This window comes from Lithobates pipiens, unplaced genomic scaffold (assembly GCF_037356315.1).
Source record: "Lithobates pipiens isolate NorthernLeopardFrog02 unplaced genomic scaffold, aLitPip1_a1.2 Scaffold_27, whole genome shotgun sequence".
In the NCBI taxonomy this organism is placed as follows: Eukaryota; Metazoa; Chordata; class Amphibia; order Anura; family Ranidae; genus Lithobates; species Lithobates pipiens.
Genome location: NW_027507788.1, coordinates 63572563 through 63585583, shown reverse-complemented (window position 1 = coordinate 63585583; position 13021 = coordinate 63572563). Strand labels below are relative to the sequence as shown.

At 45.0% G+C, this 13021-nt stretch overlaps 1 protein-coding gene across 2 annotated transcripts in view; it reads right to left on the bottom strand.

The window, feature by feature from the left end:
- The window catches only part of LOC143933898 (prolactin-like), a 59388-nt gene extending 53779 nt beyond the window's left edge, over positions 1-5609 (bottom strand). For both annotated transcript variants that reach the window (XM_077457006.1, XM_077457007.1), the window contains exons 1-2: positions 5537-5609; positions 3182-3363 (exon numbers count right to left, since the gene is read on the bottom strand). In XM_077457006.1, the coding sequence (XP_077313132.1) occupies positions 3182-3363; positions 5537-5567 (213 nt within the window). In that variant the 5' untranslated portion in view covers positions 5568-5609. The remainder of the gene's footprint in view (positions 1-3181; positions 3364-5536) is intronic.
- Between the last annotated feature and the right edge of the window lie 7412 nt (positions 5610-13021).

Genomic DNA, 13021 nt, shown 5'->3' with positions numbered 1-13021 from the left:
TATTCTGTGCAAGGGTGCCAGCAGAGGTGGGGGGGGTCAGGGTGGAGAAGGCTCCCTGTTGGTTGCTGCCACAGCCACCGGAAACCCTGCTGGACATATTCTCCTGCCTAGGTGGGACAAAGCCAACTCTCCTGTCAATGGTGCTGCAGGACTGGTGTGGGGGGGGATTGTATGTGTGATGGAGGAGGGGGTATTTGGGGGGTGTGATCAGAGTGGAGGGATCTGGTGCTGTGTCTGGAGGTGTGATCAGAGTGGAGGGATGGGGCATCTGAAGGTACGATCACAGTGGAGGGATGAGAGGGGATCTGGGGGTGAGTTCAGAGTGGAGGAATCTGGTGGGGGGTCTGGGGATGTGATCAGAGTGGAGGGATCTGCTACCATAGGGAATCTGGAGGTGTGATCAGAGGTGGGGGATTTGAGTGGAGGAAATCATGGGGTGTGATCAGAGTGGAGGAATGGGGGGGGGGGGGAATCTGGGGGTATGATCAGAGTGAAGGAATTTTGTAGAGTATCTGGTGGTGTGCAATCAAAGTTGGGGGTATCTGCGGGTATCTAGAAGGTGTGATCAGATTGTGTGTGGGGGGGGGGGTATCTGGGGGTGTGATCAGGGTGAGGGTATCTAAAAGTTACTTGCCTCACCTGGGTGCTTACAACCCACGATAGCCACTGCTGAGTTGTGCTAATTACAATTCTATGGTTGCAACATACCTCAAATGGTCAAACTATTTGAAATGTGCCATTTTTTTTTGATGCACCACAGCCTGTCCTAACACACGGTATGTGCAACACAATCATTGGCACTGCAATATTTATAGTGCTATGAACCGATGTAGTTTATCACAAAACATGTGTGAAGGGACTCTAAAACTCTGTAGCAAGTCATAAATTGAAAGGCTACAGCAAGTGCTGATCTGTGTCAGCCCTTGTACACACGGTCGGAGAATCCGTCGGAATGTGTCCTATCGGACCCAAATTTTTTTTTTTTGTGTGGTATGCATCGGACTGATTCCGTCGGAATATCCATCGGACCCAATTTTCCAACATGTTGGAAATATTTCCCGACCAACTGGGCTGATCGGACATACTCCGATCATGTGTAGAGAATTTTGATCGGACCAAGTGCCACGCATGCTCAGATCAAATTCCTACATCAAATCTATTGGCTACTAGCCTGAATGTAGTCCCATCGTAACGAAATTACGTCATCACATTCTGAAAGATTGGATTTTTCGCCAACTTTGTCCGACCGTGTGTATGCAACAGTTTCGGACAAGATCCAACGGATTTGGTTGTGGAAATCTCCGACCGTGTGTACAGGGGCTCAGACATATGTGAACTTCCAAAATCCTGGGAGATATACAGTATAGGACACAGCTCTGAGTCAGAATCTCAGTCCATGAAGTAGGTACTGACCCTAGGTAATGACTAAATAAAGATGTTGCCATCCTTCTGATGTGAAAAGTAGACAAAAGTATTATCAAATTGCGACCTGTGATCTCTGTGAGAGGTAATAAATACTTGCATGTGTTACACTTAAAGATTACTAAGCATGCATTTACCATGCAAAATATAGCGAATACTTGCATAGTAGTTACATACTAAGGTTGAATAAAGACACCAGTCCATCCAGTTCAACCTGAGTGAGTGTCTATAATTGTCCCTATCCCTGTACATTGAGCACTCACATCGATCCCTACCCTCAAGGAGCCCACAATCCAAGATCCCCATTCATATACTAGGGCCAATTTTGGACAGAAGCCAATTAACCTACCTGCATGTCTTTGTGTCATGTTAATACAATATTAGTATTCTTAAGGTTTAACCACTTCAGATCCGCGCTATTGCCAAATGACGGCATTAGCGCGGACCTAGATTTCCGGGACTACGTCTATTGACGTCGTCCCGGTTACGAGCGGCCTGCGCGCCCCCTGAGGGGCGCGCGCGGCGCGCTCTGTGATCGGCGAGTCCGTGAGACTCGCCTGATCACCGATCCGTGTAAGGGGTCGATCCCGACCCCTTATCACGTGATCAGCTGTCAGCCAATGACAGCTGATCATGTAATAAAACGGAGCCGGTAATCGGCTAGTATTCCTCCTCGCGCTGACAGCGCGAGGAGAAAAAAAAAAAGCCGATCGCCGGCGGCCATGTTCGGGACATCAGTCCCGATCACGGCCAGCAATTCAAGCGGACACCTGCCCCCTGCCAGTGCCCACCTGCCACCCGCAGTGCCATCCTGAAATAAAGTAAGTGCCCCCCTGTCAGTGCCACCCAGCAGTGCCCATAGTGCCCACAGTGCCACCCAGCAGTGCCCACAGTGCCACCCAGCAGTACCCACAGTGCCACCCCCAGTGCCACCCACAGTGCCACCCACAGTGCCACCCACAGTGCCACCCAAAATCTGCCTCAAAGGTGCTGCACCCCAGTGCCGCCCATCAGTGCCCAGCAGTGCCGCCCATCAGTGCCCAGCAGTGCCGCCCATCAGTGCCCAGCAGTGCCACCTATCAGAGCCACCTATCAGTGCCACCTATCAGTGCCCATCAGTCCCATCTATCTGTGGTACCTATCAGTGCCCATCCGTGCCACCCATCCGTGCCACTTATCCGTGCCACCCATCCGTGCCATCTTATCCGTGCCCATCTTTGCCCATCAGTGCCGCCTTATCTGTGCCCATCGGTGCCGCCTTATCTGTGCCTATTAGTGCCGCCTTAACTATGCCTATCAGTGCCCACCAGTGCAGCCTATCAGTGCCCACCAATGCAGCCCATCAGTGCCCACCAATGCAGCCCATCAGTGCCCACCAATGCAGCCTATCAGTGCCGCCTAATCAGCGCACTTCAATGAAGGAGAAAAATGACCCGTTTGCAAAATTGTATAACAAACTATTAAAACATGATTTTTATTTTTTATTTTTTTGCATCTTTTTTTGTTTGTTTAGCAAAAAATAAAACTCCGAGCTGTAACTAAATACCACCAAAAGAAAGCTCTATTTGTGGGAAAAAAATGATAAAAATTTAATTTGGGTACAGTGTTGTATGACCGCGTAATTGTCACTCAAAGTGCATCAGCGCTGAAAGCTGAAAATTGGTCTGGGACTGAGGGGGGTTTAAGTGCCCAGTAAGCAAGTGGTTAAAGAACCATAGTATATAAACATTTACAATTGTTACATCTTCTAAATACTTACAAAGTCTTCAAAGATTTCAGTGGAGAGTAAATGGATATAATGTGAGATTCTGATTGCCCTGTCGAAAAGATCACTGAGTAGGACCTGGCATTGGAGGCTTCCTGGGGTGCAGATTGGGTTGGATAAGACCAGCTTTCTCACCAAAACCAAATTAGAGACTAGGAGTGCAAAGAACAACTTTCCTATAGCAAAAACAAACCATAACTATCATTATTAATATATTCATAGTACTGAACCACAGTAATTTCCAATCTATAATCTGTACTTTGTAAGCTTTTTGTGTTTGACTGTATTATACAGTAAATGTTAGTGTGAGGGTTGTAGAGGGAAGACTCCTCTTGAGCAGGAACCCATTAGCAGAAGCAACTGCTGTGGCCCCTGTTCCCTCGCTATTGGATTAGAGAAATAAATACATGGCTTCTTACTTGAAAACTCACCAGGGTTCCTAACTTACTTTTTTAAAGTGAAAAACTAATTTAAATACAGAACCATCAACCATTTTCTATTGAAGAACCTATATCATTAAACATTTTATCAAATTATAATATAAAATAATGTGGTAATTTGGAAGGAAATATTTTCCTTTACACAGATGCCTTCCTGATCTGTATTGCCATGGCTGCTACTTGAAAGCTTCCTTTATGATATATGACAACACAGAACAAGAAGCTGCAAAGCGAAGGTAAATAGTGGATGTTATTGTTACACAATCAGAAGGAGCAGTCCATTCAATGGTAATATTTCAGTTACAGAAGGAAATCGGGTAGGCCTCGAAACCCTCTACCTCTTATATCATTTGGGAATTCCATGGGGGAGGTCCAGGGCCTTTGCTACCATAAGGCAGCTTAAGCAGCCACCTTAGGGCAAAAGGTTGGGGGGGTGGGGTAAAATCTGGATCCCCGGCCACGTGCTGAGGATTCTAATTTTTACAGTGCTGCAGACATGGTTTTATTTACGCACTCCCAGCCGCTATAATGACTGGGAGTGTGTGTACTTTAGTAAAATTGACTGTCAGCTTTCATGTGGAACTGATACGAGCAGCTGTGAAGCCATCTATCACTACCACCACCGCTGCGATGTGCCCTCTTTTTCATCTGTGCAACCACTCTGCAGTCCCACCTGTGGGCACAGTGTTGTCATGGCAGGTGTCGCTGGGAAGGGCAGCAGGAGCTTAGCAGATCTCTGTCTGCTCAGCTTCCCTCCTGTACACAAACCGGGAAGTCATGTTTATAACGTCACTTTCTGGATCGCAGGTGTCATTTTCCAAGATCAGTACTGGGGGAAGTAGCTGATGGAGCACGATCTGTGTTCTATCAGCTGCAGTGGATTGTAGAGGGGGGCATCCAGGGTCTAATGTACCCTGGGTGTCTCCATAAAGGGAACCTGTCACCTATATGCTATCACATTGGTCCCCCATGTGATAGCAATACAAGTTATGTACAAATAAATAATAAACCAACATTTTTTAAGTATATAAGGAGACATACATTTTTTTTTTATTTCAATAAAAATGTAAAAAAAATGGAGCCCCCCCCCCCACACACCCACCACTACAAAAAACACCTCAGTTGTTCATACAGTATGAAAACAACAATTGTCCTACACATGTTATATATCAGCATGCACACCAGAGTGAGAGGAATATGTTTAGCACTAGTGCTCCTTTGTAACGCTACACTGGTGACCTGTAGGAGCTTTTAAAACGTTGCGGGAACACGCAAATTTTAGCGTTTGACATGGGTACCGATTTACTCAGTACAACCTCATCTTGCACCTTTGCCTAAGTAGACAAAATTCTTTGCACTGGCCCTGGGGAGATCCCATTATAGTTCCTGGATGCGTCTTCTTTTAGCTTGAATTCTTATTCCCAAGACACTTGGGTGATACCAGATGTCCCCATTTCTTCTAATGCCTTCTTCATGACATAGCAGTATCTATTCTAATGTAACAATCTAACAGAGTGGGATTCCCACATAGCTATTGCAGCAAAGAAGAGCAATCTCGCCAACAGAATACTTGAGAAACATCTGGATAGTTTAAAGTAAAACTAAAATAAAACAAATCGTGATACAGTGGTAGGGACTAGAACTGCTGTCAGGTTACTTGTTCCATGTTGGACAGGAAATCAGAAACACAAGCATGAGGAGAAGTTTCAACTTTGACAGTTATGGATTTTCCCTCGATTTCTGTATTGACCATGGTCATAGGGAAAACAAGGAAAATCTCCCATTGGGGACACCGGCTGGTTTGAGTGACACATGGCATTGCTAGTATCAATTGTATCTGTAGACCTCTGTTCTATGAAACCCAATAAAAGTGCAGTAAGACAGGAATAACTCTAAAACATGCTCTTACCTGTAAATGAAGTTTTTCTTGAGGTAATCATGGTTGTGTTGACTTTCTATCTAATTTGGAATTATCAGCCTATTATCAGCATTTTGACAGATGTAGTTTATATACATTCTACTGGCTCCTCCTACCTTTTAGATTATTTGATGTAATAATCACTGTGCTAATCAGAAACATGGAACCTTTGTCTTCCCTACATTCATATTTAGGAGCTTCACCCCGCTGGATCAACTGTGTTTTAATTAATTTGCTCCTAAGCTTAAGGGATTTGTAAAACTTAATGACTTTAATTACCCAACATTTTATTATTAACATATCATGTATACTCTTAGGTAAAAGGGCCAAATTACAATTAGGAGCAAAACATATATAAAACAAATACAGAATCTAGCATATACAATTACTACACAAGCCATATTGTAATTTAATGTTATTAAAATGATCTTCCCTTTTCCATCTGCAGCTGCTGTAGTGCAGAGCCCCCCTGCCCCAAAGCACTCACCCCCCATGTTGAGGGCATGTGGCCTGGTACAGTTCAGGTCGCCCCCCTATCCTGACCTGCCAGGCTGCATGCTCGGATAAGGGTCTGGTAAGGATTTTTGGGGGATCCCCCTTTTTTTGCCGTGGAGTTCCCCTTAAAATCTATGCCATTCCCAAGGGGCCTGGTATGGATTTCAGGGAAAGGGGGTTGACATATTTCATGGTTTACCTAGTCCATAGAAGAATAGAGCCCTGAAATTCAGCATTGGAGAGGGAATTTTTTTACCTTCCCCTTCCCGCCTTTACACTTTTTACTTAAGGACTTGCATGTGCACACAACCAAATACTTTCATATGCAACTAGATTTAATACAGATTTGAAGACATAGGAATATTTTTCACCTATAAAATATGTATTTATAGTCTGCAAAAGTCAACCATAAAGCAAAAAAGAATCAACTCTCTCTTTCAACATTAGTATAAACATTTGGTACATTAATGTACTTGGGCAAACAAAAATTAAAAAGGCGTGGAAAAGATGGTCCAGCATTTGACAATATAGTTAGAAGGACCCATCTCAAAAGAACTTACAATCTAGAAGGGTAGGACACAAAAAATTTGACACATTAAAAATCACATTAGAAAAGCAGGGAAACCAATCACGCTAATAACCATGACAAACCTTTTTGGTGATCAGAACTCCTCATCCCAAACCCCTAAAAAGTTAAGTGTAGGATTATCATTAGCGAAAACTGACAAAATTAACACAAAATCCAAAAAGATAGTAAACAAACAAAATACACACACACACACTTATGTTTTGAATTAGCAGGAAACTTCCTTTTCATCTAAACCATAACATAAACTAGAGTAACATTAGCAGTTGTAAGTCTAACATGTGAGATTTAGAAGTAACTAGAAAAAGATAGAGGTCTGTTGAGGCTCACAGACAATGACCACATGGTAAAACTGGACAAAGACACAATTTGGAAACCATGCTGTCAGGGTTTTTTCCGCACGAAACAGGCAAGTGCGCACGCACGCCACTGGGCAAGCCAGGCATCGGTGCGTGTGTGTGCGACAGCGCGCATCCCGGGCACACGCACGTGTGCGCGTTAGGGCGATTTGGCGCCAGTGGCCCTATTTAAGGAAGGCTGCTGCTGTTTGTCTGCAGCTCTGTATCTGAAACTCCTGCAATCTGCCTGCTGTTTGTATCTCTGATCCGGCTTCCGACTGACCTTGCTGACCTCTCCTGCCCTGACCCCGGCCTGCTTGACCTTGCTTTGGATTGTACCTTTGTTGCCGAACCCCTGCCTGCCTGTACCTCGCTTCTGCCTGCTGAACATATCTGTCTGCATTACCCGTTGTGACCCGGCCTGCATGACTATTCTTCTGTCATTCAAGTGTGCTGCACCTTGTTCCTGTTGCCGCTGCTCCTGTGTCTGCTGATCGCTGCCTGCTTATCCACCATCTGCTCTGCAGTTCCAGTACCCAGGAGGACCCAGCTGCTGCTTCCAGTCAGACACTCCTACCCCGCTGCGCTCACGGGACCACGGTCTCCATTCCAGTGGCCCCTGAACCAGAGCTGTAAGAGAGGTCTTCTTCCGTCAAGTCAGGCTCACCACCAGGTACCTAACGCATGCCCAGAAAAACAAAATCTTTTGAGGGCCTTAATGCATAAATATACCAGCAAACACATAAACCAATCATCAAACCACACCCTTAGTGGGGTGTGGGTCGAGCATTATGCACACTCCCAAAAACAAAACCATATCTATTTGTAAACCAATATAAGCAGAGCAAACAAAGATTCTGGCCTCTTCTCAGGCCAAACAATCACCACAAATGCAAGCCTTTATACAACCTAGCTAGGATTACTAGCATACCTACACTCACTCAGTAAAAGGACACACCCACCAGTGTAATTGATTCTGTCTTCTGATATATGCCTCAAGTGCTCACACTTATTCATCAGGAACGCACAGTCTTTACAAATGAAAGAATGCATCAGCATATATATCTGTGCAGGGTAAACATAAAAATAACAAATTTCCAAGGCCATAATCAGGGATACCAAAAATCTAAAAATGAAACTCGTACGTTGTTTGGCATGTGGAGGGTACAAAACAGGAAATGATAACTTTGTGAGGGCTGCTTCATACAAATTGTTGACAAAGTGCATTCATCATTCATGATCAGGTTACAACATTAAAATGTGTGCAGGATCACACCAGACTTATACATCCATATCTGGCCCAAAACGCACAGTTATAGATTTGGTGCAAACCCACGCTCACTTAATCTATAATAGCATTTCTTGGGTTTCCATTATGTGAAATCCATCAACAATGTAATCACTGGTGAAAAATAAACTTTAACACCACAACAGAGTAAGAACATACAAACCTCTAGCCAGGTAGCAGCATATTTGGGATTCGAACCAACAACCTAAGTGCTGCTAAGCAGAAGTGCTAACCAGTAAGCCACTGTGCTGCCACATGGATGGAGTCTGCATCTCTGTGGTGTCAAACAGTTCTAAGTCCCAGGGGTGCAATAAGTTAATCAATGCAGATGTACTGTGGAAGTCTAAAGAGTCATTGAACAACCTGTTTCTGTGAAATGGAATCTGTTTTGAAGGCTGGGTACGGCTGATTACTGTCAGCAAGCTGCTAGATAACCATCTCTAATTTTGTTGCTTTTTGCTTGGTAAGAGGCTGCACTTAGTGCTGGTGGGGAATTCTTAAAGGGATTTTTAGAGGCTCGTTTTTTTTATTTTTTTTTTTAAATGACAAACATGTCATAATTACCTCCACTGTGCAGCTCGTTTTACACAGAGTGGCCCGATCCTTGTCTTCTGGGATCCCTTGGTGGCTCTCGTGGCTCCTCCCCACATGAGGTAACCCCCTAGGTAAAGAGCTCTCCCGGACGTTACCTTGCGGGAGGGCTCCCGAGTCCAGCATTTGCATCCATAGACACGAATGCCAGACTCAGCCCTGCCCCCGGCTCCTGCCTCATTGTATTTGATTGACAGCAGTGGGAGTCAAAGGCTGCGCTGCTATCAATCTAGCCAATCAAGAGCCAGGACCCCATACAGAGAGGGACAGCGCGTCTCCGCTGAAGCAAATACGGGGTTCCGCTAAGTAAAACGGGGGCTGGGGGGTCAGTCACTGCCAGAAGTTTTTTCACCTTAATGCATAGGATGTATTAAGGTGAAAAGACACAAGGCTTTAAGGCTGATTATTGTCCTTGCCCATGGAAAACATATGGCATGATTTGCAATGGTGGTGGAACCCTCCTACACATAAATACTACATTTATGTGTAGGACATGAGTCAGGAGTTATGTTTAACAACATAGGGAGAACAGACAACTTCTCTACATGAAGTGGCATTTTTTGGGATTTGAACAAACAACCCCAGGCTGCTAAGTAAAAGTCCTAACCCGTTATCCACTGTGCTGCCATATGGATGGAGGCTGCATCTCTGTGGTGCCCTACAGTCCTAATTCCCAGGGGTGCAATAAGTTAATCAATGCGGATGTACTGTGGAAGGCCAGAGAACCATTGAAACACCTGTTTCTGGCATATACCATCTGTTTTGAAGGCTGGGTGTGGCTGATTACTGTCAGCATGCTAAACCATCTTAAATTTTGTTGCTTTTTGCTTGGCAAGAGGCTGCAATTAGTACTGGTGGGGAAATCTGAAGGCTGATTATTGTTCTTGCTCATGGAAAACATATGACATGATTTGCAATAGTGGTGGAACCCTCCTACACATAAATACTGCATTTCTTTGGACATATACCGATAAGTGATGGAATGACATTAGTCAGCAGTTATGCTTCTTCATTTATTCTGTGATATTTGGTGGTTCTTGGTGTTTGAGTGTAAAATAGCGATGTTACCCTCTGAATTTTGGGAATGACAGAGTGCTTTCCTCTCACTCATTAGTGAAGGCCCTTGTACAGGGTGTCCCTCACATATGAGTTCCTCAGTGTCTACAGGGAAATTCAACCGTATCCTGTTGGTTCTTCTAAAAAAACCTCCTCTGGATTTTCCTTTATTTTCCCTTGCATGTTTATGTTTGCCTTTATTACTATATTGCAATATGGCACTGCCTTGCTTTAACTGTTTAACTGACAATTGCACGTGCGACGTTTTTATTTTTTGTGCTATAAACAAAGAAATAGCTACAATTTAAAAATGTTTATATATATATATATATATATATATATATATATATATATATATAATAGCAGGGGGTGTCACTCTATAACTGGCAATGCTGCCAAGCTGTCCGTAACAATGTATACAGGCTTTCCAGCTTGAGTTAGGGAGAGTTGCCTGCTAGCAGTTGTAAGGGTGATTCTTTACCCCCCCTCCTTTCTGTTTTCACAGACTGAGTTAATGTAATATGAGCTGACACTCACAGAGCTCTGGATTCAGTGGCCTCTCTTATGCCCCTATTGACCGGAAGAAGAAAACCAATTAAGGGCACAGTTACAACAGCCAATGGAAGAGAGTGTACTGAACTGCAGGGAGAGCTGCAATGGATTCTGGGACACGTGGTTCCCACATAAAATGGCCCCACAGACGTGTTCAGGGAGAAATACAAATCCCAGCAGGCTTTGCTTACAGGAAAGTAAATGACTCCATTTTGTGTCCCTTCCACTAGGAACAGACAGTCTCACTCTGCTCCCCTGACAGAAAGGGTATCTGTTTGTTTACATTGGCAAATCCCCATTCTGCCTCTCTGGAGCAATTGCGAGTGGCCGGCAGATATTGAGTCCGCCGAACCCACTGGTTGGCTCTCCCTCTAGCGAATGGGCACTCGCGTGCCCAATTATCGGCGTGTACACACCTGACGTACAATGATGGCTATTCATGCAGCTGAGCCAACCTGCTGCAGTACAACTGTGGCATCTGGTCGGGAAGCAGTTAATGCCATCACTTCTGGGAGGTGGGTCTCTGAGATAGCCTTAAACTGTAAAGAACCCTTTCTTGTTCTTCACACGAAAAAAGGTTGTTTTGAATCCCAGAGCTGCTTTTCTGTCCAAAATGATTTCTGCCTCCCACTAGGGTTTTGTTCTACCTTCTTGCTTTCCTGCTCTGAAGCATCTCAAATCGATTTCCCTCTTTAGCTCTACCCCCACAGGAGCCGCTTTGAATGATGGGCCCTCTGTTCACTGCCACAACTCTTTACCTGCTCAGTCCGTGACACACCTATGTAGCTGAATTGTTAATATTCTATCACTCTATGGCAGTGCCCAGAAAACGTGGTCTACAAACAACTTAGGAAGTAATTAGTGAGAGTATTACTGAAGAGTGAGCAAATGCAATGCATAGAATGAATAAATAGGAAAAATAATATGTTAGATTGACTGACTGACGGGCAGGTTACCCTCACCCAGGGGCGAACTGACCATTTGGGCACTGCCCGAGGGCCCCATTCCACCAAGGGGCCCCATCAGGGTTGCCAGCCTCAATAAAACCAGGGACAGTATGGAAAAATCTGTGTTTTTTTTTTAAATCTCAAGATTATAGCTCCCCCGCCTCTCCAGTACCTTTTCAGTGTGTGTATTTGTATTTTGTGTGTGTATACTGTATGTGTGTGTGTGTATACTGTGTGGCCCCATAATCTATTGCCTGGGGGCCCCATAATCTTCTCCCATAGCCTCCAAAATCTCCTATTGCCCGGGGGCTCCATGAGTTGTCAGTCCGCCCCTGCCCTCACCTAAGGCCACAATAAGGCCATTATAGTATTCCACAGAACATCAGCAATACCAGTATCAACCATGAAAGCATAGATGGAAGAGAAATCTACCTGAAACTCTCAGTATTAGCTACCCAAAATGTGTCCCTGACTGCACTTTATACATACAGCCTCTACAGTGGGTAGGTGTTTAAGTTACTGGCAAAGGGCTACCCCTGGAGGTGACTGTAATATATCTGGCATCCAATTGCCAATGTTGGTCATCTTTATTTGGGGCCCTTCTGTCATCAGTGCATATGAAGCTGTTCCTTTAAGACTGTACACGTAGAATTGTTGATGGCCTTTAAATAGAGTCAGTCTTAGTGGGCATTAACTGGGGTCAATAAGGAGTTAGTCTTGATAGCCATGCTCACCACTCACAGTATGCAACAGCTCATGTCTAATCTACTTAGTAATCAGTTGTCCCAGAAGTCTCAATCCGCATGATCGCCCCCTCATGGTTAGATCCTCACAAGCAATCCTCTGTGAGGTGGTGGGAAAAGGTCTCCCCAGCCTGAGTTTCAAGGCACAACAACTCTTTCTGTGGTTTATTCTCTCTCTTGGCCTGGCAGGCTCAGTCTCCACAGATGCTAGACACAATCCCCAGCACAAGTCTGCCTCTGTTCACTCCCCAAGCTAGTCTTTCCAAGCTCAGCTAATTTTGCCTGGTAAAAACACAGTATCTCTCCTCTTCTGTGTGCAGGGAATTATGGTCCAGTAGTTCTGCAGTCATTAGTCTCTATTCACTTGTATGGAGCAGTGCCCCTTTAAGGACTACATATCCCATGATTCACTGTTACACAGCAAGTCCCCTCTCTGAAGCTCCCATTGGCTCCAATGCTCCTGCACTCGGACTGGCTCAAGTCCACTGCTGAGAGGAAGGGGAATGTTAATTTCACACAGATCCCTGCAGGGAAGCTAAGAGCCCTTTCACAGGGGGTGGTCTCTGTTTGATCATCAGGGGATCTGTCCGCTGGTCCCCTGTTGGTAATAGCAAAACAAACTCAGGTGTGTGTGGTGCCGGGGGAAGGGTACCCACAGGAGACTGAGAGCAATGAAAGATCCCTTCCCCACCAGCTCCACCAGCAGCTGATGTTAGGCACAACTTGTGAGACTTGCATTTCTAGTGCGTGGAACTGGAGGGAGGGGTGCAGCGGGCCCGCCTTCTTCTGCTCTGGTGCATGCGTGAAGCTAGGCACTGAAGACTGTGGGAGCACTGAGAGAGAGCAAGAGAGCGGTAATATAAGTTAGTTCTGTGTGACA